This window comes from Osmerus eperlanus, chromosome 25 (assembly GCF_963692335.1).
Source record: "Osmerus eperlanus chromosome 25, fOsmEpe2.1, whole genome shotgun sequence".
In the NCBI taxonomy this organism is placed as follows: Eukaryota; Metazoa; Chordata; class Actinopteri; order Osmeriformes; family Osmeridae; genus Osmerus; species Osmerus eperlanus.
The window spans coordinates 5,992,876-6,020,136 of NC_085042.1; the positions used below are offsets into that span (position 1 = coordinate 5,992,876).

A 27,261-nucleotide genomic window follows, 5' to 3' on the forward strand; every position below is an offset into this window, starting at 1 on the left:
CCTCTCAGAAACCGGGCAAGTGGTGTGCGGTGCACGTCCAGATTGCGTGGCAGATCTACCACCACCAGCAGAAGATGAAGGTGAGGCCCTCGTGTGTGACCCTCCATCTCGGGTGGCAGAGGAAGGTGGGGGTGAGGGGGTGAGGGGTTCCTCTTACTGGCATCCCCTTAGTCCTCTGTGCCCTGGGAACCCTTCTTCCCCCCCGGTGTAATTTTTTTCATGGGCACTGCCAGCCTGCCTTGCTGGTTTAAAAGTCTCTAATCAGCTTACACATGTTTAGTGACAACACAGCAGGGCTAGATTAGGCCTGTGACGGCCCTGTCAACGAGCTGGACCTTCTGTAGTGGCCCTCAACAACGGCTACCACTCAAGGGCGGCAGCATATTGCATTTTTAACTCTTTTTTCCTGTCTCCCTCCCTCCCCCCCCCCCTCCTCCCTCCCTCCCTCCCTCCCTCCCTCTCCCCCCTCCTCCCTCCCTCCTCAGCAAATGCAGCTGGATCCCCACAAGCTGGACATGAACGGCAAGCTGGACCTGTTCAGCCGGCCCCCGGCTCCAGGGGTGTTCCCCGGCTTCCCCTACCCCCACGACCTGGCCAGACCCATGTTCTCCTCCACGGGTGAGTGTCCCACCACCCCCATTCCCTCCCCCCCCCCATCCCAGTCAGGGGATAAGGTGACCCAGGGCCAGTGTTTTTACATGGCCTCATGTGACCTTATAGGTCCTGAACCAAACATAACTCAGCGTTTTGTTGTTCTAATCACCTACCTTGTGTACAGAGATCCTAATTGAGGCAGTGTTGCTGTGAGTATGGACCTAGATGCCCACAGTGTGCAGTGCTTCTGAATATGGGTAGTTCAGTTGTGGGCTAATTGGTGGCCCTGTTGGAAAGGGTACCATCGCGTCGGCCGCCCTTTCAATTGTAATTATCCGTCATTGTATCTCACGCACACTTGTAATTGGTGCTTTCATTAACGATGTGAGCAATATGGGTGAAAGGTAGAAGAGACTCCCAGCGTTAGTGTCTGCATGATTCATAACAACAGGCTCATTTAACCACGCTCAAACACGCAGACACTGGGGCTTTCGCACAAAGAGAGAATGTCACGTGCTAATTGCTGGAAGACGTCTTTCAGCAAACTATTGTTAACCCTTTGACGCGCCGGAAATTCTAGTGTTGTTCGTCTAGTTAGCGGTGTTTTAGCACAAATTAGCCTCACACCCTCCACCGTATAGCCATCAGCGCCATCTTTAGGGAGGAGTGCCTTGGGTTTACGCCTCGGGGTCACAAGGTCAAAGGTCACCATAGAGCAGAGTCCGTCAAGACTTTATAACGTGTGTGGTTCAGTCGACGCGATATATCTTTCACTACTGAGGATGTGAGTCGGAATAGCCAGGAAAGCACGTTGGCTTGCATACTGCAAAATTTAGAACATCCTGCTCTTTTGTTTTTACTGCGTTTGACATTCTATGTGGACTATTGGGATATGAAAAATGTTTTTCTGGCATGCTAAATAGTACGGAGTAAGGGCAATGAGAGATACGGTGTGTGTGTGTGTTTTTTCTTACTATCCTGGAGGGAGTTCTATCTCTCTGAAGGCCGTGAGAGGAGTGTTAATTAGTGAACCAGGTGTGGGAAGCTTTGAGACTAATGCGCCTGGTGAACGAATCAGATGAAAGTGTGATGTAACGGCGTTCCTCCTCTGTCCTCCTATAGGCTCTGGGCATCCTGCCGCCTCCCCCTACGGCCCCTCCCCTCACCACAGCAGCTTCCTGCCTCCTAGCCACTTGGCAGGTAAGTGTAAGTAGCCTCCCTTTTTACATCTCCTCTCTCTCTCTCTGCCCCTCTTTCTTTCTCTCTTTCTTTTTCTCTTTCTCTCTCTCTCTCTCCTCTCTCCCCTGTCTCTCTCTTTCTCTCTCTCCATTTTCACACTCATACCTGGAAAAATACCACTTGGTGCGTTTTGGTCTTTTTTTGAGTTTGACACGGACGCCTGCACTGGGATTACTTGGCAAATGTAATCCTTGTGTTGCAACATGTTATTGCCTCTGAGTCGTACTCGAGGATTATGGACAGAAAGTCTTCGTGAAAGACTCAGTTCCTGCCCCCCCCCCCCCCCAGTGTCTTTTAAGAGCTCCCCGTAAATCACCTCCTGCTCCTGGTGTATTCTCCCAGACTACTTTCCCCAACCCATTCCCACCCTCCCTCCCCCCCTTCCCTTTGTTCAGTCAAAGGTTTTTACGACACAGCTCTTGTGTTTGAGTTTCTATATTGGCTCTGTGAATGACAGATGGCTGTAACAAATATGGCGTGTTACCTTGTGGCCCGTTTCCATTGGCTTTCCCAAAGTCTTACTTTCTCAGGCGGGAAAATTGCAGGGGGGTTTGTGTTTTCCGTCAGAGACGCTGTCTGGGTAGAGTGTGGCAGAGTGATTTCACGGGATAAGCTCTCAACTCGATCCAATTTGAGTTTCTAAACACCGGGTGCACAGGGAAAAGATTTCGTGTGGAAATCCTGTCCAGAGATTTTCCAGTTGCTGTTTTTCAGACATATTGACATGCCTGGGTCCGAGTATTGACCTGGTCATTAAGTAGACATTTCCAAAAGCCAAAACGTTGTGTAAACATCACACGACACGTTCCCAAAATGGAACGGCTAACACGATAGGAAACCCCCACAGTACTATGCTACCATGTGTTTCTGGATCGCTAACTGAAGGTAGGTATGAAGGATTGCGTTTGCTTCATCATTTCGAACGTCGAGGTTGCTAAATCCACGTCCAGCTAAGATGGGCCACTCTGCAGCCTCCCTAGAGCCCAGGCGTGATACAATCCCCGTCCTAGCTGCAGTAGCCTGTTCAAAGACTATTGTGCCACTTCCCACTCCTCCTGTGTCCCTATCCAGGTCATCTGTAGTCCCCATCCAGCTCATGACCCATCATACCCAGACTCCCATCATGCCTTGCGGGGTCAGACACTAGGGCGGAGCCCTGGAGAGAGGGAGCTCTAAGCCAGTCCTACAGGCCCAGCCATCCCAGCAGCGTAGCTGCGCTAGGATTATCACAACCAGGACGGCAGCAACAAAAAAAACAAAACAAAAAAAGAGAGAGAAAACACACAGCTCGCTTGTAAGAGAAAAGCCGAGTGGAACACCAGGGGCTTCCTCCAGCCAGCCCCGTTCGCTAATCCCTGTTTGGCATTTTGCAGATCCATTCAGTCGCTCCAGTACCTTTGGCGGCCTCGGCAACCTTTCAACCAGTGCCTTCGGAGGATTAGGCAACCCCTCGCTCGGTAAGCGCCGGCCCCCCCTCCAACCCTCCACCCCCCCCTCCTCTTCCTCTCCTCACCTACTCCGTGGGCCGACACAGAGCAGCTCAGGTTTAGACCACAGTGAGGGAACCACGAGAAAAGAAAATCAAGGCACTTAGCTCTGCATCCAAAGCCAAATACCCCCCCCCCCCCAGCCCTCGTACCCAGAGCAGGGAGAGGACCAACAAGGCAGGCAGCACAGACCCCTCCCCCTCTCCCCCCCCCAGCCCTTAGCCCCCACTGGCCTGGCTTTAATCTGACAACACCCTTGCCAACAAGAGCTCCCAGGCTTGCAGTTTGGTTGCCATTCATCTATTAATTATTCTACAAGCCCCCCATCCTCCTCTTCACACCACTGTGAAGGACTCTCTCTCTCTCTCTGTCTCTCTGGTTCTCTTTCTATCTCCTGCTCCCTTTCTTCCTTCTATTCTCCTCCGCCAAATGGGGTTGCCCTGTAGCGAAATGGATGTCAGTGAAGGAGACACGCTATTGGAATTCCGAGGTCTCCCTGGCTTTTCACAACCCTCACCCCCAGAGGGCAATTGAGTCCCCTCTCCCCCCCCCCCCCCCCCCCCCACTTCACCCAGCGAAAGGGCCCTGAGAATCAAGATGGAGAGAATGTTGAAGGAGCCAAGACCTCTCTGTCCAGCAGTAATACGTACAGAAGTGTGAGGGGGGAGGGGGGGGCGGATATTAACCAGTCTTTACAAAGCAAAGCTCCTGTGAGGGCTCCCAACCCCAGCACAGCAACAACAACAACAAAAAAAACAACAAAAGCTGCTTTTGTGCTCATTCACTGTTTCCCTCCAGTCGTACGTGTCCGTGTGGGACGCTTTGGCTTTGCTCACCCTCTCTTCGTCTTGTCCCCTCTCCTCCAGGCTCCAACAGCGTGTTTGGCCATAAAGACGGCCCGGGCGGGTTGCCAGGTTTCGGCGCCTCCCACCATGACGCCTGGAACCGGCTCCACCGCACCCCGCCCTCCTTCCCCACCCCGCCCCAGTGGCCCAAGTCTGCCGACGGCGAGCGCAGCGGCTCGGCCAACAGCCACCACGAGCGCGAACGGGAGAGGGAGCGGGAGAGAGAGAGGGACCGGGAACGGGAGAAGAGGGACTCCTCCGTCGGGAAGGAGGAGAAGGATAGAGACAGGTTCGGAGTGATTTTATTCATCCTTTAACAGACGCTGTTAAAATGAACGGGTTTGTTGACGGTGTCGATGGGTGTATCCATCCACCCAAAACTGTAGCTAGGTGGTTAAATATCCTCACAGAAGGCCTCACGTGTACCCTTCCGTCTTTCCCCTTCTCTCGCAGAGACTCCCTGGAGCGCAGCCGCCACTCCAACCGCTCGTCGCCGGCCTCGGCGCCCGTCAGCTACCAGATCAGCAGCCTGATCCGCTCCAGCAGCCAGAACTCCGGCGACTCGGGCCGCCACCGCAGCGGCAGCGTGGACCGCGTACGCGAGGCGGAGAAGGAGCTCCTGGAGCGCCACCGCGAGGCGGCCATGTTGGGCGGGGGGGACGTCAAGGTGAAGGAGAGCCGCTCCCCGGGGAAGGAGGCGTCGGAGAGGCGCCCGGGCGACGACGCCGTCAAGCCCGTCCGCCGCTCGCCCTCCCCCTACTCCAAGGCGGTGCTGGGCGAGGCGGGGCTGAAGATGGCGGGCGGCGGGCCCCCGCCCACGCTGAAGGACGGCGAGCGGAAGGAGACGCCGGCGGCGGAGCTCATGCTCAAGGTGAAGAACGACATGAAGATCAAGGAGGAGAGGAAGGAGGAGCAGGAGGTGATGGTGGTCAGCTCCGAGCCCGCCCCCCACCCCCCTCCTGCCCCGGCGCCGCCCATCCCGTCCATGCACCCGGGCCACCCCCACCACCACCACCACCCGCCACTCTCCCAGCAGATCCCTCCCCCGTCCCCCCGCTGCAACGACCTCCCCCCCCACCACGGCCTCACCCACGGCATGCCCATGGCCCACTCCCTGCCCCTGTCCATGAGCGCCATGCACCAGATGGGCAGCCTCAACGTGCTGGACCGGGCCCGCATGGCGCCCTTCATGGGAGTGAGCCCCCTGGCGGCGGGCCGAGAGCGGCTGCCCCACCAGGCCTTCCCCTGGGACCCCCTGCGGGAGGCGTACCGGAGCCTGGACCTGCAGCGCCGCATGGACTTCCAGCTGCGGGCCGAGCAGGGCCACCGCTTCCCGGGCATGTACGAGCAGGAGCGGGCGTACCGGGAGAGGGAGGCCCACGACTACTCGCACCACGAGCACCTGCTGGAGGTGCGCCGCGAGCACGAGCGCATGAGGCAGCAGGCGGAGGAGAGGGAGAGGCTCCACCTGAGGGAGGAGCTGGACCGCGCTCGCCTCCACCAGCTCCACCAGTCCCCCATGGAGGGCCACCTCCCCCACATGCCCCCGTTCATGTCCCACCTAGGGGGGATGCCCTACCCCAGACTCAGCCCCTCCACGGGACACAACGGCCTGCTGAACAGGACGCCCCCCACCGCCGCGCTCAGCGCCCCGCCTCCGCTGGTGCCGGCCGGAGGCGTCAGGCCCTCATCCCCCAGAAGGACTACCCCTCTCACCACCCAGGACCCCCGGGATTACTCCCCCTCCCGCAACCCCAAAGAGGTGGAGGCACGGTAGCTTCACGGACAAAAGGATCGGCGGGGCGCTTAGAAAAGTACCCCCCCTCCTCCCTCCCTCCCTCCCGCCCTCACCCGCCCCATTTCAAACCTCTTAAAAGAACAAGATGCACTGCTTTTTCACACCGAGAGAAAAGCGAAGTCGAGAGAAAACAGTATGATTGTACAAAGCAAAGATTTGTTCGGCTGACGAAGCACATGCCATGAGTTCATTTTATATATGGACCGGAAGAGGAGAATGTCGGAGACATAAATCAAGTACAAGTACGTGTATGTCTGTTTCCGACTTAAAATTTGATAATAATATTAATATATTAATCCAATAACTTCTTCCGGTTTTACGCGGAAAAAGAAAGTCCTCAAATGAGTTTGTACATTTCCTATCCTCGTTCCATGTATAGACATCATTTTTATGAATTTGTCATTTGTGCATTAAGTCTCTATTTCTTTTCCCCCTGATATTTATCTTGGTTTGTTTGTGAGGCATCTAGGATGTTCCGCGGTAATGACTGGATCTGTCAGCTGTAACTGAACCTCATGGTACCTGGGGGATCCTCATTAACGACTATGTACCACGTTACATTACAGATTCGCTTTGTTTATGTGCTTTGCCTTCGAGATATGCAGACAAATATTATATGACGAGGTCTTTGTTCGGTCTCTGTAAAAAAGATTCTTGTAAATATCTTGTTGATATTCCTTGCTGCAAAATTACCATGTACATTTATTAGGCTTTTTAAATGTTTCTAGAAAAAAAAAATACAAACGACATCAAACAGAAACCACTTCCCTGTTGGAAACCATGGTAACAGACAAGCCTACCCAATGGGAGCGGGGGAATGGTAAAGGGGCCTGAACAGAACATCTGCAATCTATGCAAAGAGGCTCCTAGAAACCTTATGAAGAGGCCACCTGGAGAGAACATTGGATATGTTGATTCAGTAAACAGAACAGGGTTTCCCCCCCTCACCCCCCCTCAGACTATGGAATGGAATTACAAAAACCGGAAGACATTCAGGTCCTAAATTGTACTGGAAGGCGTACAGACCGGGTGAGACTAACAGCAAGAGAAAGACACTTTTGATTGGACGGCAAAAGGACTCTCTCTGTCGACCTTGTGGTGTTGTGCAGTTGTTTTTCTTAGACTCTTGTATACAAAACAAGTAGAGTTTTAGGCGTGCAAAAAAAATGAAAACGAACATTCATGGTTTAAAATGTACGGAATAAAGTTTGGACCTAAATATCTCTGGCCTCTTTTTTCTTTTAATACCGCAGGTAAATCCACAATCGATAAATGTAACTCTGGAAGAAACCATTGTGTAGATTCACCACCTCTGAGCGTCCCAGTTTGTACGCAATGACAACTGCTCGTTTTATATTGCTATACAGCTAAGAGATGATGAAGGGAACTCGGGCTGGCTACACAGTGGCTAAGGGTGATTAGGCTGATTCGACAGTAACTCATCATAGAAGCCTACATCAGCTATGCAGCTCTCCAGGGATCAATGAGATAGGGGCAAGGCAATTGAGGGTGGGACTAATAGGACATTGATTTTGTAAGAAAGAAGGTTCAGAGTGTTTGTGTTGCAGGTAACTGGTATTGACTGGCGGGCCAGCAGCGTATTGACCTGCGGTCCGGTCTCATTAAGCTGGAGCAATGCCTTGGAGGCAGCCTATCGGATGTTACAGGAAAAGGCTCTCTCTCTCCGCCTCTTCTCCCTCTTCCTCCTCACTCATCTGTTTGGCTAATGAGGCCGGAAGGCCCTGTGCAGCTGTCCTGGGAGGGGCGTGCAGGGATGCCCCGTCCTGCTATCGACGAGGCCTTTCTCTCCCAGCGTCTTCCCGGGGAACGCCGATTCATCCTAATCATGCCTGCGGCTCGCCATCGCGCCGCGACTCCCAGCGATGCTGTCCCCGGGCATCAGAGCGTAATGACAGACGGGATCAAGCCGTGCCGAGGTCATTAGGGGGTGTTATTGAAAATCAATAGCGCGCCTCTGTCTCACACACTCACCAGCAGGTCTCCTTAAAAAAAAAAAAAAAAGGTCTCTTGGAAAAGCCCGTCTGTCAAGGTGGCCCCAGTGTAAGACTTAAATCACTAGCCTATCACTTTCGATTTGGGAGCCTGGTAATTGAGCCACACATTCCAGTGATGGGGAGCCATCTACAAGCTTCACTTTATCAGCCTGGGCTTGTTTTTTCTAATAACCTAGTCAACTTGCAGGCACTTAACCTCCCATTCCAGCGTGTTTGTTTTGGATTCTTAGGCAAGCTGTTATTCACCAGCTTCGAGTCCGACGACGCTGTTATGTTATCTCTAGTTCCGTCCGGCCTAGTTCTGTCCTTCTTGCGGCGAAGCTCGAAGAGGCTCTCCGGAGATGAAAAGCCCCATCGCTTTCACTCTTTGTCTGGCAAGGTCAATTTATTTCAGCACACAGTCTATCATCAGAGGGGAATCCATTGACACGTTTTGTGGCGTATCTAACTTGGGGTACATTATCACTATGCCTGCTGCTGTCAGGCCTCCCAAAGGTGGTTTTCAAAGGGGACAGGATAAAAAATAAAAAAAAAGCATTTGCTTGATATAATTTTGCATAGTGTCTGCAATGTTAAAAATACAGTATTGTGGTGCAAAAGTCTTTTACAAAAAAAGCTTTAATAATGAAATTAAAAGACAAAAAAATAAAATAATTTATATATATACTGTATATACTGCCACACAAGTACAGAACACAAAATCATTTCTATGTAAGATAATGTTAATGGGAAAATCTTAAGACTAAGCCTACAACTTCTGCACAGTAATAGTTATATTCACAGTTGTATTTCACTTTCTTTTTTTTATAGTATAATATTAAGTGTGATACAATAAATCTACCACATTTTTGTTTCACCCAAAGCCACTTAGTATGCTGTGTGATACATACAATTATACATTTTACTGCATAATTCCAATTAATGGGATAGTACGGTATACGACATAGGACATTGTTTTATGTTCAGATTACTAATCCTTGGCATTTATCTCCGGGAAACCTCAACGCTCAAGGTTGGGATTGAATTTCCATGCCTCCAAAAAGCTCTTGGCACAGAGTTCACATCTGAGGCACAAAAACACAGGAACATGCCCAGAGGGGGGAGGGGGGGGGGGGGGGGAGGGTTCTCCAGCACAATGACAGCTAATAGGGCTGTGCCAACCTAACAAGATGGGCAATGAATGAACGGCTCAGTCCAAGCTCCTTTACTCTCCCTCTCTCTTTCCCCTGCTGATAAAGCATGTATGAAAGCCTTTCCTGAGCTGCCACGAAGCGTCCCCCTCCAGCCTTCTCCCTGTGAGAGCTAATGCATTAGTTCCCATTTGGAGGGCTGTTTGGAAATGGAGATGGGTAATGAGACTGGAGGCCCCGTGATCGCTCCTGAATGACTCTGGGGGTCCGCTGGGCCCGGTGATTTGGGAGGGTGGGCTTGTGCTTAGGAGCTCCAAGCCTCCTCTCTGTGGGGAACACAGAGCTCCCCTGTGCACGACTAGACTCGGCTGCACGTCTAGGAGGTAAGGGGGTATATCCAACAGGAAGAACGGGGGAGAGAGAAGTTTCTGGGGCTTCCACTGTATCCCTAATAGTCACAAGAGTGTTGTTTATATCACCTAAAAAGGCTAGCGGCATCGCCCGACCTTCACACCTCTAAAATATCTTTTTATAGCCTTCAACATCAACAGACATCCAGCTGACAGGACCCAGGATAGTCAACAGTTTAGGGCTGGCCTTAAACTCAGACAGACGTGTGAATTCCAGGCCCCAGTGACAAAGTGCTGTCTAATGTCTTTTCACCTCTGGTTCAATGGCAAATATGTCTGCTATCTCACAGCACCACGAGGCTGTGCAAATTCTGGCTGGGGAGAGGAGAGAATATAAATCACCCCATTTCACAGAAGAGCGTCAGAGAGGGGGGAGTGTGTGAAGATATGGAAGGGAGGGGTGGGATTCAACAAGCCAAAGTAATTTTTCCACTTTTATTCATTTTTTTTTTTTTAAGGATTTTTTCCATGGTTTAGTGGAACCTCACAATCTCCCCACACTGCCAGTATTATGTACACAAGCCGTAAAAGCGAATAACATTTATGCAGCTGGGTGCGTCTGGCAGAGGTGGTCCTCTCATTCAGGGCTACAGCCTGGCATGATGCCGCCACCATCACAGTCCCCTGTTCTTTGTGTCGGCAGCAGGCGCGAGCAGTCCAGGGAAAAGGAGGGGGCGGTGGCAAAGACTAGGCTCTCCAAACACTTTATGGCTAAAATGGGGCTCTAAGAAAACATTTCAAGGCAAATCGTCTCATACATAGCTTGTCCAATTTGGCACACCGAGCGCACATGATTAGCCGTTGAGACGTTAATCAAAAGTGGCTCAGTGTTTGAAGGCGCGGCGAGCGGCTCCGCCAGCTGGTGACAAGATGGCTTGTGTGCGTGGGCCAAGAGTGAAGTTTATTTGAATGTGGATCTTGTCGTGACCGTATTTCTCTGGAGCGCGGTTAGTTGAGCGTTGCCTGGCTCATTGCTGGGATCACCTACTGACGGAAGTTTTTCCAAGCAGCGGAATGAGAATTCTGATTTACTCCACCGCCCTCAGTGATTTGTGATATTCATAAGCATTTATACTGTTTGATGCTCGTAGAGCCATGGCCTCTAGTTTTGTTTTGTGTTTTTTTTTTGGCTTCCACCTATGAGGATTTCCTTTCAAATCTGAAATGAACAGATCAATAGTGGTTTTATTTTCAGTGTCTGACTTTAAAACGCGTGCCTAATGTATAGGCTGCCATATTTTCCTTCATTCTGAGCTGAAACATTGAATAGCCTACACTTAAATCCCTGGAATGATTTTAAGCACACGACTATAATGTTTAATCTTTTTTTGCCTGAGCTGACAAATGTGGTATTTCCTTTGTTCGTGAGTGCCATGTGCCCTTTAGTGCCAAAACAGCATACACCAGTGCAAACATGCAGTATCAGTTCTATAACTCTGTAAAACTAAAAGAAACATTGATATGGTAAGCATTCTGTTGGGTTAGATTCTGGAAATTGGAACTGTCCCATCCATCTCTGTTTTAATGACGGAGCGCCCGGATAGGCGCGTGCCAGCATTTTGACGTGGTGGCAAGGTTCATGGAGAGAGCGCTGATTACATTGTGTCCCCTTCTGCTCAGAGGTAATGTTAAAATTCCACTAGCTTTCAGCTCGCTTCAATTACAGCGTAGGACCTGAATAATGTCCTCAATCGTAGTCGCATTTTCCAAGTCTACAAACCAATTTGGGAAAGGCACATTTTCCATTATGCTTTGGGTGTTTTTAAATATTTTTTAAACATCCTGTAAACATAAGTGTACTAAATGTGTTGAACATGATAGGAAATATTAATATGGTATCAGTATTACAATAACGTAGATTTTTTCTTCATATTTCAATGTTTATTCTCACTTGTTAATATCCGCCGTTGGGTTCAGCTGTCTGCGTCATGATGACCTCCAGCACATTTGCTGGAATACTTTGTGGGTGCTGGAAGGTCTGAACAGTTTCGCAGTGACAGTCTAGCCGCCTTTGTATGTGCTGTACAATGTGAGCAGTATTTAACCCAGCAACAGAAAGATTGTAAACAAGGACAGATCCTTCAGAAGGAAAATTCCACATTGCGCCCCTGGTCCTTAGAAACGGGCCCCGCAACAACACTTTGAAAAGCTGCTCTGGTATCTGCGCAGGAGTCCCATGAATGAGTACGCGATAACAATCCCTATGTTATCTCGCCCTGTTCGTTAATGTCACAGCTTTAGGGCTTGCTCTTCCACTTGCAATGAGGCTTGCAGGTCGGATTGTTCGTAGTTTAGTCAACACCGGCATTTGTGGTCTTGGAACGCGTTCAAAATACGTGTTGTGTCCTGCCGGCGTTCTTGTGTGGCTTGTCTTTTGTTTTTCTGTGTGAAAATGACAGCATCACACTGTGGCGGCATGATAACAAAATGCGAGGCATGTTGAGCAGTAGCTGAAACAATTCCTTTTTTCACGCCTTGATTATCCTATTTCAATTTCTTGTTGATATATTATTTTTGGGGATGCTGAAACTGTGAAGGCCGCGTTTTGTGGAGCACACAAGTGTAGAGCACCAATTAAAGAGAAATTAGTCATTCATTTGTACACACGGTGTATATCAAGCAAGGAATACACTCCGAATGGGCCAGCCAAATTCGTGATTATCGTCCTGTGACACAAAAGCTTCCAGGCAAGGCTCCATTGACTTCAGCCATCTGGCTATCTCACACAACCCTTGGCTACACAGTGCCTCACTCAGCGATCAACTGTGGTGTTGAAGGCCAGCTATTTAACACATCAGAACAACAAGTACTGCTATCAACCAGACCCTTCTCATGCCTTGTTTCTGTGCCGCCCAAGAATGCCTCTTATCGCTCCCTTCCACTTGTTGGTTTAAGCCAGACAGCCCATATGCCCACATTCTCCCTGTAATACACCATTGTGGGGCGGGAGCTGCTTTGACGGAGAGGTCACATTTGAGAGATGGAGGGGTAAACTTAGCCCTGTACTTGGGTGACATTGGGCTTTCACGTTCATAAAACATAATTTGCATTTGTTCCACTAGCCATGTTTTTTTTTAACAGGACATGCATGTCATACTAAACAGAATGTCCAACTGGTCTGGTGAGCCTAATCTGTTGCAAGGTGTGAGATAATGTGTATGTACATGGGTATGTGTATGAGTATATATTGGTAACTATGATGTTGTGACAAAATGTCTTGTGATTAGGCTGCAAACCAATTTCCCCACAGGGACAAATAAGGTATCAAGTAAAGTAATAAAAAATGTACTGCAGGTAAACTAAATGGAGCATGTAGATATGAGTATTTTGGTTGAAGTCAGTTATTATTCAAATTTTCTTTTTTGATATGTTCCTACAAACACCGAACAAATGTATTTCTAAGTATTGTCTATAGCTTTTAGAAGTGGTGGCATATCAAATGTAAATTAAATAATTATTAAAATAAACCCCACTCTTATCACTTGGTTAAATCATGATTAGCACCTCCATTCATGTCTCATTATTTCTTCTAGGTCTAGTAATTTACACTCAGTGTGTTCAATCACAACGCGTGTATTCCCATCTCTAATATTCTTTGTTGTCAGAGAAAGGCTTTAAATGAAGAGTATAAGTGCGATGTAATTACAATTCCGAGGGTTTCACGAAATCCAATATCACAATGAATGTAATTTTATGTGCTTGTAATCTTTGTCAGCCAGGCTAATAGGCATTTTCTGGGGGCAAGCTTGGGGCTTTGCAGTGACAAAGCATCTTTAAATGGAATGGCTGCTCTGTTATGTTATGTTATGTTCTGTTATGTCCTGCTCTGCTCTCTTTCTCTCTCTCTCTCTCTCTCTCTCTCTCTCTCTCTCTCTCTCTCTCTCTCTCTGTCTCTGTCTCTCTCTCTCTCTCTCTCTCTCTCTTCTTTTGTCTTTGATTTGCTGGCAGACAGCTTGACAGTTAGGCAGACACGGGAGATTTGTCAGCTTGTGATCTACCAGCGCCTCTGACAAATGAGTGACTTCAGCCGAGCCGGTTGAGGTACGGTTCTTCTCCCTGCTCATCTGGAATCCTGATGAGAGCTTCGGGAAGCCTGTGAACAAGACAGACGACTGAACTGCACAAGACAAAACTGGGCTGCAGATCCTACCAGATTAACTCTGTGGTTGTAGTGCAGTCGTGGAGAAATGATCAAGCGTTTAGCGGGGATAAAATGCGTTGTTTACAACCGATAATAACACAAATCATGCGGCAACAATAACTGCCATTGCTATTGTCATTGTACGGTACAATAGCGACGGGAGAGACTGCACCAACTAAACAACTTCATGTTGCACTTGTGACCTTGATTTTGTTGCATGGTGCTGTGCAAAATTGTAGTTGATGTGTTGTAGCACTGTAGTCGAGATACTGTTTACTGTGCCTGGTAGATGAGATGCTTTGTGTTGTGCCTAGTATAAAGGCCGTTCCTTGATTCTGGCCACCAAAATACTGTTAGAATTATACACTTCTGATCCTTGCTTTTCTGCTGTACTGTCTACGTGCACTATTTGTATGTCGCTTTTGAAAAAAGTGTATTCTAAATGAATTAAATGTCAAATCTGAATGAATGTAGTGCACGATGCAATATTGTATTATGTAATGTTTCTTATGACATTAAAACTGCATCATTTGTCAAATAAAATAGACCAGATTACCATTTATCCTAACCCTTGCATGTAGTCACATTGGGTCAATCTTTATTATAGTGGTGTCAAGTGTCTTGCCAACCAATTGTTTGGCATCGATTGTGTGTGTCATGACAGACAATGGCAAACATGACTTGTCAATTCCCTTAGCATTAACAATTGCTTGCAGAAAAGTATTAACAGACTAATGGCTCAATATTGCTTACTTGAGTTCCTTTCTGTAATCCTTCTCCGAACGCCAGTGTCAATAGGAAAGGATTTCTATTGATCCTGGGCATTGTCATCCAACCCATCTGACAACCACTGGGTGGTATAGAGCACACATCAACACCCCAGTCCTCATGTCTACTCCAGCCCTGATTGCCTGATGAGAAGAATGATTCATGCGAAGAACAAGCACTACCCCTTGTGGCAATGTCTGCCCTGTGCACTACGGGTAATGACACCTCCAGCTGCCGCAGTGCACATACTGATAAGTTAACCTTGCGATAACATGCTAATTTCTGATTAATGTTGCACTAATTAGACACAGCTTTTCACAGTTAGTTAAGAGGACATCCTCCAGCAATTAGACCAAGCCAGGGAGATAATTTCAGAGGGCAGAGAAGAGAGGTTTCCCTTGCTCTCCTTTCAGTCCCATTTGGAAACATTAGCATGTATTTTTTGTCCTTGCATTTCATTACTTTTCATTTTAAATGTTGTTTTATGCATCACATTGCCACAAGTATTTTTTTTTATCCAATTAAAATAGGCTATTGATTGACAACATCTAAGTTTTTTTTACAATTGGTTTAAAATTGCTTTCACTAATTTGATTCAACATTGTATTCCCATATAAATATGTATTATCACGCCACCAATTGTTGTTGCATTACAACAAAATTACATTATTTTAGCGTAATGTGTGATTTGGCGTTCAATGTTTGTGTGTGAGTCTGCATGTGCCTGCATCATGCTTGCGCACCACGCTCCTCTCCAGACAGACAGCTAACAATGAGAAATGAATGCATTAGTGATGAGAGGCCCCTGAACTCATCAGCCTCTTCTTTGCACATTAATAATGCACTGGCAGGAGGGAAGGGGAATAGCAGAGATTAGACCTGCATTAAGGACTCTTGCTGTTTCTATCACAGAGAAATGCTTTGGTGTTTCTTAAACGGGGAAGATTAGTCCATTCGTAATTGAAGTTTATAAAATAATTTCTCAAAGTGGGTCGGGTTACAAGTCCAGTGGCTCCCAGAGCTATGTCATGTATTTACCGTCTGAATCATGCAGATTGATGTGGAAGAAATGGGGGTCCTATAGCCTAATATTTCATGTTTGTAACATTACTGATTTTTCTTTTGGAGTGAACGTTACTTATTTAGATGAAGCATTGTTTGTGTGCAGAGTTTGAAACAACACTTATTATGGAGTCTAGAACCAGTCTGCCCACCCCCCCATCCTTGTTTCTCTGACCCGGTGTTTGTCACCCATCCAAGGCGATGACACCCATGGTCCAACATCAGATAGCCATGAAGGCACAAACTAGACATGCATGGAGATTAAAGAGCCTGTCAATGGCTTATCTGAGGCAGACAGGAAGAGAGACTTTCATGGACCTGGGACCCTCAGGGACTCACCGTCCAATCTGAAGACTGAGGCAGCGGTGAGCTGACTGCTGGCCTGCTAACGGACATCACAGCTGTCTGCAGACAAGCAGGTTCCCCTGGTGACACTTCTGTCACAGGCCTGTCACCCCCCCCCCCCCCCACCTCCTCGTCTCGTCTCACATACACACATCTCAGCCACAGGCCAGGAATGTGTTGTGTTGGAATACACAGCACACACACCAAACGTCTTTTTTTGCACATGGGCTGAAATAGCACGTGCAATGTACAGTTATCAAGTATACTCAACGTTTTTGCTACTGTATGTTTTTGTGGTAGTTCATGTCAAAAGAATCCAACGACTTCTTAAAGTCATTTGAGTCACTATATAATGCAACTGCTATTGTATCGTTTTCAACGTATACTACGTTAATATCAGGGAGTCAGGTGGCAGAGCGGTTAGGGAAGCGGGCTTGTAATCAGAAGGTTGACAGTTTGATTCCCGGCTGTGCCAGATGACGTTGTGTCCTTGGGTAAGGCTTCACCCTACTTGCCTCGGGGGAATGTCCCTGTACTTACTGTAAGTCGCTCTGGATAAGAGCGTCTGCTAAATGCCTACATGTAATATATGTGTTAATGTTAATCAGAGTGCTAAACTAAAGCAATCAACTGCGATCTATTCCTCTCTTTCTACAAGTAGGGAAAAAGCCTTTATTCTCTCGCCCCTCCTCCATCAGCTGATGTCTGTAAATACCTTTGGTTGCCAGGAAGTGCATGAGTGTGTTGAGTGGATGGAAAATGAAGGGACGAAACGTCCGTAAGCAATAACATCGGACACAATTATTGCATTCTCGAAGGTATAGAAACACTATGTATTAACATGTTTGTGGTGCCTTGTCCTTCTCATCTATGGCGTTTTAGCACTTTTTTTCCAAACGTTTTTGATTGCTTGCTTGCAACTGGGGTTAGCTTTAAAACACACTAGCTAGCTAGCTTTTTGCTAGCCTTGTTTATTTTGAACGAAGTTGTTTTTCCCTTCACTACGACATGCGGGTTCATCTGTTATTTGTTGCAACGAATAGCTGGTGTTTATATTTCATACAAGTGTTTGTTACGACAAATAAGATTAAATAGCTACTTCAACTAGTGTGAGCTTATTTGACGTTGACATTTCTCCCAGACACATTGAGTGCTTACTTCATTGTTAGCCAGTTAGTTAGCTAGCCTAGTTAGCTTCTATGGCTAACTGATTATCCTACCTTGCTACGCTAATTTAAACTAACTGTATTCTCCTTAAATGCATACAGTTAATGTCGTGCTTAACTTATTTGTTTTTTGTGATAACTCAATTTCTAGGTTTGGATTATGGAGAATCAAGGAAGGGGTCGACCATGGGGGAAGTTGATAAGGGTAGACTCAAACTGTGAATCTGAAGTGTTGCTTGTCAACAGAGAATGCACTGTTGGACGAAGAAAAGGTAAAAATATACTTTATCACTTGCCCTATCTTTGTTGTTTTGATCGTAATGGTATGAACAATTTTGGTGGGTTAACATCCACTGTGTTCAAAATATTTGTTAAAAAATAAAATGGTAATAACAAGTTTATTTTTCTAGATATTTTCAAATGTGTTAATGTTAAATTTACAAAAGACCATATAGACAGAAGCCAGACACGGCAAGTCTCTCAGGCAGTTCAATTGACGGGGCACAATGCCTTCTTTAGTTTGACAAACTTAGACACCCCCTTCGATGATAACAAAGGCGTCTATTGAGAACATGTGTGTAGAATATTAAGTAGTTTTTTTTGTATGGATTTTTCCCAAGGAGTGGTTGTATCTCCAAAGGTTGTCTGTGTTGGCGGCTCTATTATATTGAGTATGTGAAGTCTGCTTTCCAATGCAGAGAATGGCCTTAATTAGGCCTGTCTGCTATGCAGCCCTTAAAAGCATAGTAAAGAAAGGAGAGGGCCATTCTATTAGCATATAATTAGATATCTAATGCAATATTCAAATTCCCACACCGATATAGTTAGGCATTGTCTATGAAACTTATCGAGTGTAATTATCTGTAATGTTACAAACTAATGCTTCACACCCATATTTGTTTTAAACTATGATTTCTCTTCCTAATGGCTACTCTCTGTTTGTAGGGTGTGATCTTTCGTTTCCTGCAAACAAACTGGTTTCAGGGGATCATTGCAAGATTGTGCAAGATGAGAAGTCAGGGTTGGCGTGGCTGGAAGACATGAGGTAGGCTGTGACTTTACTCTTATCAACCTAGTGGAGCAATAACCACGACCTAAGGTCCAGATGTCAGATGTCAGCGCCTACCATAGCCACACGACAATCTGAGAACAGACATGCATTCATGCCTCCTGAATGTATACTATGATTCACTATTGCTTCGGTGTCAAACAGAACAATTCAGATTGTTTGAGGGCATGTTTTTTTAATTTGTTAATTGGCTGTGGATTTCACAGTGGATTTAACATACCGGTTGACACACAGTCTAACCTAATTGACAGTGTAAACCAACCAGCTGGCAGATAATGAGGGAAATGGCAGTAACGGGTAATTAAAAAGGCTTGTGTTTTGCCGTGCACTGAGTCGGCGAGGTGAAAAGCAGCCTTGTGCTAGCTGTGTTTTATCTGCACACCAATATCACAGCTCATTGGACACAGTGATTGGAGGAAGTACTATCGGCTTGCGTCTACCGCCTGTAATCCAGCGGAGTTGCTCTGCAGGTGTGACAACAATGGGATCCTGTCACGCCTCTCCCAGCTGATCATTAACGTGTTGGCTGTACGTTCAGGTTGCGAAACAGCCATGACACTGTTTCCATCCTCAGAAAATATACATTTAATGTGTTCAATAAATAATGAGACATGAATGGAGGTGCTAATCACGATTTAACCATCGGCAATAACATCGCTATGATTGCAGCACGCAATCATAGCGTGTGGTCTCCAAGGCTGTTCCGAGACGTCCACCACAGGCGAGTAAACAAGTGCTTTGTTTGTGCTGTTCCTGCCCCTGCAGCACCAATGGCACGGTGATCAACATGTCCAAGCTGGTGAAGAAGCAGAGCCACATGCTGCAGAGTGGTGATGTCATCTACTTTGTCTACAGGAAGACTGAGCCTGAGCAAAGTGAGTCTGGAGATAAAGGTCATACTGTTCTTGTTGTTACTACGCCGTAAGCGTTGTGTACTATAAACACACATGTCATACTTGGAGAATGTATTGTTATTTTTTTGTATTTTCCAAATGACTCTTAATTTTTTTTATTACTTGCCAAATATGATAATATAGCTACACCAACTTGTGTAAAACGAGTGTTTGTTTACGTTTTGAAAGTTTAATCATATCCCATCTAAAATAATCAAATCGCTTTCCCCTGCAGATATTGCTTACGTTTACCAGTCCTTAAAACCAGAGCTGGCAGTTTCACCCGACACCAGTCGTAAGTTTCACTCTGATAAGTAAACCTGACATTCACCCACTTCCGTGTTCACTCCTCGTTCGTGAAACATTTAGCTGAGTCACCTCTCCGTCTTCCCCTGTAGTTGGTGCCAGTGGAGGAGCCCCAGCCCTGGAGCAGACAGTCCAGGGATCTCCTGCTCCTCTCCCCCCAGCTACAGGCCTGTCAGTGGAGCCTCTCCTCCTCAGAGCCCCGGGGCCTCATCGAGCGGAGGAGCCCCAGCCCTCCACCTCCACCTTCCACCTCCCCGCTGGCCCTCATGGTGAAGCCCAGGGGGAGAGCCCCAGCTGTCGTCCCCCAGGCTGTAAAGACGTCTCAGGCCCCACCCCGCCCCAGCAGGGGGGCATGGAAGAGCCAGAGTGCAAGAGGAGGAAGATCGATGCTGGTTAGTGTGTTTGGCTGCACTTAGCTGGGCTATAAACTAAAAAACCGCATCTCCAAACGTGTAATCGTTTATGGTTCGACTTTAATGTATGGGTTTGGCTAAGTGTCTTTGAGTTTATGAACTGTACAACAAGAACTTCTGGATCCAAACAAATGGTGAAAATGCATTAAGGATGTTTACTTTGGGGGGGTCTCTTATTGAAGCTCGAGACGTAGACACGGAGCATATGGCTGGGAGCTAGCCATACGCTTAAACCTAGCGCTAGTCACGCAGTCTTTAATGAATTAAAGATGTTCTCCATCTTGTCTGTATCCACTGCGGCCAAGCAATGCTGTTATTGTTACACTGGAGTATTCCCCATGCCTGGTATCTGAGATGTGGTTACTTTTCCATGTGGCTTGTAAATACAGACCGTTCCTCGCCTCTGACCACCGAAATGCTGTACTTCCGATCCTTGACCTTCTGTGGTACATTTTTAAATGCCTCTTCTGGATAAAAGCGTCTGCTGAATGAATGAAATGTAGCGTAAAGCCCCTTTCATCGACTGAGGCTATCGGTTGTCAAATGTCCCCCCGTGGTCTTGGAAGTAGGACGTGACAAGGCGATGTTCTTTTTCTAGATGCGGTTTCTGACTTGGCCTCGCCTCACACCTCCAGTACTGAGGCTCTGGCTCCTGCCAAGGGCTCCCTGAGGGACCTCCTGGGAAAAGAACCCAAGGAGGGGACCAAGACAGACAAGATGGAGGAGTCTCTCACCTGTATCATCTGCCAGGACTTGCTGCACGACTGTGTCAGGTAGCTACTACCCTCCGGAATATTCCGGACGTCGCTTTTCATCGACAGGGCTAGGTTTAATCTGTCCCCTACAGCTGGACGGCGTATGTCTCGTGTATCGCTTGGCATCCTATATCGTCGACGCCTGTTATATTTAAGTTTGAGCTCTTAAGAATTTTTTTTAGCGTTAGCGACAATAGCGCCGTTAGCTCTCAGGCGCTAGCTCCCAGGCGCTAGCTCCAACCCCTCGTGTGTGTGTGTGTGTGCGCTCGTGTCCCGCCAGCCTGCAGCCCTGCATGCACACCTTCTGCGCAGCCTGCTACTCGGGGTGGATGGAGCGCTCGTCCCTCTGCCCCACCTGCCGCTGCCCCGTGGAGAGGATCCGCAAGAACCACATCCTCAACAACCTGGTGGAGGCCTACCTCACCCAGCACCCAGGTCTGACGCCGAGACGGCCCCATCTAGAACGCTTCACACGGGGCTGGGGGGGAAGATGAGAGGTTGATGCCGGAGATGTGGTGTGGGTGTTCACAGAGAAGTGCCGCTGCGAGGAGGACCTGAAGAGCATGGACAGTCGGAACAAGATCACCCAGGACATGCTGCAGCCGAAGATCGAGCGCTCCTTCTCCGACGAAGAGGGCAGCTCCGATTATCTGTTCGAGCTGTCCGACAACGACAGCGACATTTCTGATATCAGGTCAGCTCCGTGCGTGCGTGCGTGTGTGTGCGACTGTGTTTATCCTCCCGTTTTTGCCGTTTCGTCCAACGTTCCCGTTTGTCTTTTGTCAGCGGTCAGCCGTTTGCGATGTGCAGACAGTGTCCAGGCTACAAGAAGGAGGTCAATCAGGGGCTGTGGGCCACTGGAATTGCATCTCCCCTGTTCCCCTCTGCTGCCCTGTTCCCCCCTGCCCCCCTGGCCCCACCACCCCCCCCAGCCCAGCCAGCCCCCCCAGGTCCTGCGGAGGGAGCTGGGAAGCCTGCTGGAGAATGTCCCTCCACCTCCTCTGAGATGCCCACAGGTATCAACACCCACCACCTGTTTCATGGACCATCAGACCGTATTTGTACTGTCCTTTCATCATTTCCGCTGCACGCACATTCTGTGGCGTTGGCGAATGCACATGAACTAATGTTAGTACTTATCTGGACGTCATGGAACTTTCAAACTGTGTACTAGATCTCTGTCTCTCTCTCTGTCTCTCTCTCTCTCTCTCTCTCTCTCTCTGTCTCTGTCTCTCTGTCTCTGTAGCTCCTCCTCAAGGGTACTCGTGCCCGCTCCAGGGCCGTCATGTCATCTGCACCTGCTGCCTGCAGCCCATGCCAGACCGCCGTGCAGAGCTCATTGGCCAGCAGCTCTCTGCGCAGCAATGTGAGTGGCCCGCCGGCCTGCCAGTCAATATGTGGTACCAATGCCGTGTCCGATGAATGTGCTGACGGGTTTGGGGTTTCCCCTGTGTGTTGGGTGTCTGGCAGGCATGGCGTGCCAGCGACCTTTCTGCCACATGTACTGGGGCTGCCAGAGGATCGGCTGTCAAGGATGCTTGGCCCGCTTCAGCGGTACGTGGGGTCGTCTCCGTGTTTCCGTAGCAACCCTATATCCCCAAAAGCATTATAGGATAACCATATGTAGACGAGCGTCTAACCGTTTGTGTTGTATCTCTTCCTCTGACCATGTTTCGGTGTGTTGTCATCGTGTGGGATTGTATCGTCGTTGATCCTGTGGCGTTTCCACAGAGCTCAACCTCACAGACAAGTGTCTGGATGGCGTGCTCAACAGCAATAACCACGAGTCTGAGATACTCCAGGTAAACCCCTCGAGCTGTCTGTGTGGGGGTCAGGTGGCTGAGCGGTTAGGGAGTCGGGCTATTAATCAGAAGCTTGTTGGTTCGATTCCCGGCCGTGCCAAATGACGTTGTGTCCTTGGGCAAGGCACTTCACCCTACTTGCCTCGGGGAGAATGTCCCTGCACTTATTGTAAGTCGCTCTGGATAAGAGCGTCTGCTAAATGACTAAATGTAAATGTCTGTGAGCTGAGCACTCGAAGAAAGAGCTTTGCTTCATTAGTACACCCCTTTTGAAATCGCAATGACGGTTTGTCATTTGTGATCCTGGAACCTAGGACCTATGATAATCTGGCGGTTTTACCTCAGGGTTCTGAGAACCCGGTGTGTTTTTCAACGTTGTTCCTACCTGCCACAGAACTACCTCACTGCCAGAGGGATGACCTGGAGAAGCCTGCTTCAACAAGGCCTGGACGGCCTGCAGCAAGGAAGCTATTACCTCTCGGGTGAGTCTGCGACATCTCCAGCCTTCAGCCTCCAACTCTGAGGCCGCCGTGGAGCCCGTAGTACCTCACGGTAGACCGCCTCCCCCTTGAGAACCTCTCCTTCATCTCTGCTTGTCTTCCCTCCCGCCCCCGTCCCAGATTACCGCATCAACGCCAGCGCTGTGCTGTGTTTCTGCTGCGGCCTGAGGGCTTTCAAAGAGCTGGCTTACAAATACAGACAGAACATCCCTGCTGCTGAGCTCCCAGGTACACACACACACATACACTGTCACATACACACACAAAGGAACACACCAACACATACCACCACACACACACACACACACCAATCGGTATCGGAGGATCACCCAAAGACTGTATGATCTAGAACTGTTCGTATCAAAATCGGAACTGATGTTGATGTGTTCCTTCTCAGTTGCTGTAACGTCTCGTCCTGACTGCTATTGGGGACGTAACTGCCGTACTCAGGTGAAGGCGCACCACGCAATGTGAGTTACTGCACCACGGCTTGTCAGTCTCCAGTAACACGTTCATGTTTCGTGTCGCTGAAGTTGCCACTAGAGGGCGCCGCCGTCTCTGCGTTTTAATTTATTTTCTTTTTTTTAATCCCAAGTGAAATTCAACCACCCCTGCATGACAGCACTCCCAATTTCCTCCCAGATGATATACGATATGGCATGTGTTGTGCCTGTTTTTTTTTCTCCAGACATTTGAGATTTGTCTTTCTATTTTAATTTTTTTATCGTTCTTTCTTTTTTTTCTCGAAGGAAATTTAACCACATCTGTGAACAGACCCGCTTCAAGAGCTGAAGAACCCTGGGGACATCCTCTCCACCCACAGGAGCGCCACAGACACAGGATATCTTATAGCTCTGTCACTCAATAGGAAGAGGATGTTTCTATTGTTCACACTCCCCACATGGGCACATGTCGTTGGGAAGGACATCTCTATTACACCTGTAATATAGTAGATCTTCTAGTTGCAGGCTGCATACATGTATATAGGATGCACTGGCTTATTGCAGAAATCACAATCAATATTTGTCGGAGACTGGTTAGGGCTTGCTTAGAGTTTTATGAGTGGGGGGGGGGGGTCGGGGGTGAAGTGGAATAATACCATGCACTCTCGGCGCTACTCCCCTCTACCCCAGCAGATATGTATCTCTAGAGGACCATAGTGGCCCTGCATTCCATTGGTCAGGTCCACAGCTACATATGAGACCTGATTTTATCTATTTTATCTTCTTTATGTTCTACTGGGAACAGTAGAACAAGTCAGGCAATCGGAACGGACCATAGTGTTCTGCATGATACCACAGCCATCTTGTGACAATACAAGGATCATATATATATAATTACTAAGTAGTTTTTAGTCTATTTCCTTGTGCCTAAATAGTTAGCTCTTCAAACAATGTAGATTTCTATTGAACGTGGTTTGTCGTCTTGGGAAAGGATGTGTGTTTTTCATTAGAATCTAGAGCTTCCCAACTCAACTGTCAAAATGCAACAAAAAAACTAACCATGCATCGTACTGCTCACATACACAGTATTCAGATATAAGAAAAAGAAACCTTTTTTTCCCCTCCCTGTAACCAGACTGCCACAGAAAGCTGTGTGTTTCTTGAAGATTTCTATGCATAGACAGACTTTGACTTGGGAGTTGGTTGCAATTCACGAATATAGCAGCTCGACTCTGCGAGACACCTGCTGCTTCCTCGTCCCTGGCTCGCTGGCACGCCACAGAGTGCAATACCCACGGTATCTGTCACATCTAAAAAAGGGAGTTGCGCTCATGATCCGGTCTTCTAACGTGACAAGGACTTCTCAGCGAGAGTTAAAGAAACGATGCCCGTCGAGCCCGCCGTGTAATAGATTCTATCCCAGTGAGACAGTTGTATAGGGTTTCTTTTCCTTGGGAGGGGGATCATGGTGATTGGTTGAAACGGTGCGGCGCTCCCTGACCTGACGAGGCCCTCTGTCGATGCTTTGCTCCGGATAATCAACTCAAAGCTGATTAAAGTAGTGCTTTAAGGATGCTTTCCCGGTCGTGGTCGTGAATAACCGGTTGTAATGTTTACAGGCTAGTCTAGAGGCAAAAGGGAGACCTTGTGTCAACTGTATTGGCTAGGTTTTGTGGTGTTAGTACAGTGTGTCGACACCTTTTATTGGTAGTGTCGTAGGTCCGAGTCAGAAAGGGGGGGGGGGGGGGGGGTTCAGAAATGGTCAGGAAATCTTGTGCCAATACATACAAGCAGATGGGTCTGCCTCTGGGTGTGCTTAGTGTTGACTTTCATGTGATCGTGTTCTTTTGTTCCTGGGTTTATTTATGTCGCCAGTGTACAAGAGATTTCATTGGTCAAAATGGAATTGAAATCTTTTCTTCTTCCAGTTTCTGAATTGAAATCAACAACACAAAGGAAGTTAGGTGACTGTATTTCTGCCCTGATCTTTTTTCAAATCATATACAAATATGACTATCAACACCCAGGTGTCTATATTTACTGCCGAACCATGTTCAAAAACATGCCTCGTCTTTTCTAAATGACACAAATGGCATCTAATAAGGCCCTGTTTTTGAGGCCTTATAAAATAAAGAAAAAAAGAGGATGATTTTGAATCTGTAGATATTTCTGTCATTTAGTAGCCTGAATATACTGGTCAGATGTTTTGTATGAAAGCCATAAAATCTGGATGCAATTTAAGTAACTTAGAAACATGTATCAAAACCTTTTTATACCTATGTAAAAGTGTTGTATTTTATTTCATAGTTGAAATTTGTGTGTATAGCATATTCAAGACAAACAAAAGGACATAAGGTTAGCGTTAACTTAGTTCCAAATGTCCAAGCTGTTTAATTTGATTACATTTGAACATGGGACCAGAGGTCGAGGTTTGCTTTCTCAGACTCGGCACTCTGGTGCCAGTTTGAATACTAAACATTGTTCAAGTTTGTGATTTGTACCGTCTTATTGAAAGATTAGCATAACTCGTGCTTGTAACTCTTAAACATTTGTTAAGGCAATGTCTTCCTTGTATAGTGTGATCCCCAGGCTTGGGCAGAGACCATATGTAACAGTATATCCTCTCAGATATCAACACCCCTGGCCTGAGTATCCTTTGTTGGGTAAAAAAAAAAAAGGGAGGGAGGGGGGGGGGGGGCCTAGTAGGCTTAAAATGGGCACGATCCTAGCGGAGTCCAGGCCCTATGGCTGTGTTAATTCGCGGTTTTAAGTCATGGTTTCCCTGTCGTGGGTTCACACTGGCATTCTTCAGCAGCTCAAGACCTCGCACAGGCCCGGCCGACCCCTGGAGCCGATCCCCGGAGCAGCTGAGTTGAACCTTCATTATTTCCCACAGGAGGATCTGGGCACCCTAAGCCAACAACAGTACAAGCCGCCCGATCAGAACTGGGTGTTAAGGAGGCTTTGGAAAGTACTTTGCATTCTCCCCCCCAAGGGAATACACTGTATTCCAGGGCAAATATTTACTCACTTTGTGAGAAAGTCTGGACCAAGCTGCTCTGTATGACCAGTGTGACCTTTAGTAAGGGCCAGTTTAAATTCTACCTCATCAAAGCCCCTGAGAAGTCACTAAAAATCCCTGTCAGCTCTTTACGTCCTTAAGATTATAAGGAAAAACAGGCCTCGGCTTAGTACACCACAGGGGCAATACGACAGCACCAGTGTGAGGACTTTGGGGGCTGATCACTGGGAACCAGGTTATGCAATGTACTGTCTTGGTAGTCAAATCAGTGTTGTCTAGTTGAATCAATTCATCAATGTAGGCTAGTACCTGGGGAAATCTGAACTCGAGCACAGTGGGACACTACTTGGTGAAGCCTTGAGCGTTTCTCTATCTCCTCTACTTTGTAGTAGCGTTATTAAATACTTCCTTGTATGTGATCTAACATTTCTGTTTGACTGCACTAATAAAAAGAACTAGAGAGGGTACAATTTCTGGGGAAATTGTTAAGTGTGCTTGTGGCTGCTACACCAGTTTCACTTCATATAAAATATCCACAATGTAAAACTATTCGGAGACATACAGTATTTCATGGGGTGTACTTCATTTTCATGTTACCAATGTAAGTTTCACCATCATTCGCGACCGTTTAACCCACCACACCACAGAATCCTGGCGGTGACACTTTCTCTGGGTGTTTTTCAAGTGCCAATCTGTTGGCAGTGGCCCACCTGGGGAATCAAACCTTGAACCTCTTGGTTGCTAGACAGCTTCTCTCCTCTCTAAGCGATTGTGACTAAGGTATGGTCACCGCTCTTGGGTACTTCACTAGGAATGAAGACATACATGTTAAGCAGCTGGATTTTAAGATCATTGTTCAAGATTTATAACCGTTGCAATTTACCTGGTGCATTTCTCACTCCTCGTGCTACATCACACCAATAGGTATTTTGGGAGCAGATATCAAATATATATTTAATCAGTCGAGAGTTACCAGGACACTGTCACCTGTTAGTGGGAACCAAACCCATAATTTCTTCAGGAAAATATGTCATTTTATGTGGTGTACAAACCTCTGC

General features: G+C 47.6%; 2 protein-coding genes across 2 annotated transcripts in view; both read left to right on the forward strand.

The window, feature by feature from the left end:
- Positions 1–7,186, forward strand: part of LOC134011690 (autism susceptibility gene 2 protein-like) — a gene marked incomplete at its 5' end in the record, with an annotated part of 82,386 nt that extends 75,200 nt beyond the window's left edge. Inside the window, 6 exons of the mRNA XM_062451066.1 lie at positions 9–80; positions 486–618; positions 1,717–1,794; positions 3,207–3,290; positions 4,187–4,454; positions 4,619–7,186. Of these exons, the coding sequence (XP_062307050.1) occupies positions 9–80; positions 486–618; positions 1,717–1,794; positions 3,207–3,290; positions 4,187–4,454; positions 4,619–5,942 (1,959 nt within the window). The remainder of the gene's footprint in view (positions 1–8; positions 81–485; positions 619–1,716; positions 1,795–3,206; positions 3,291–4,186; positions 4,455–4,618) is intronic.
- Positions 7,187–16,536: 9,350 nt separating this feature from the next.
- On the forward strand, positions 16,537–24,222 carry chfr (checkpoint with forkhead and ring finger domains, E3 ubiquitin protein ligase). Its single transcript, XM_062451279.1, has 17 exons — positions 16,537–16,652; positions 17,152–17,272; positions 17,946–18,045; positions 18,835–18,944; positions 19,198–19,257; positions 19,361–19,660; positions 20,280–20,454; positions 20,717–20,871; positions 20,968–21,130; positions 21,223–21,452; positions 21,683–21,802; positions 21,907–21,990; positions 22,168–22,238; positions 22,633–22,720; positions 22,859–22,966; positions 23,136–23,208; positions 23,488–24,222. Exons 2-17 carry the CDS (start codon positions 17,161–17,163, stop codon positions 23,528–23,530), a joined length of 1,992 nt encoding a protein of 663 aa, XP_062307263.1. The 5' UTR covers positions 16,537–16,652; positions 17,152–17,160; the 3' UTR covers positions 23,531–24,222.
- The last annotated feature ends 3,039 nt before the right edge of the window (positions 24,223–27,261 follow it).

Excerpts from the sequence above, each read along its gene's own strand:
- chfr (XM_062451279.1), top strand. The coding sequence starts at position 17,161 with ATGGAGAATCAAGGAAGGGGTCGACCATGGGGGAAGTTGATAAGGGTA. Across the intron at positions 17,273-17,945 it reads CACTGTTGGACGAAGAAAAG|GGTGTGATCTTTCGTTTCCT; the intron begins GTAAAAATATAC and ends CTCTGTTTGTAG. Across the intron at positions 20,872-20,967 it reads CTACCTCACCCAGCACCCAG|AGAAGTGCCGCTGCGAGGAG; the intron begins GTCTGACGCCGA and ends GGGTGTTCACAG.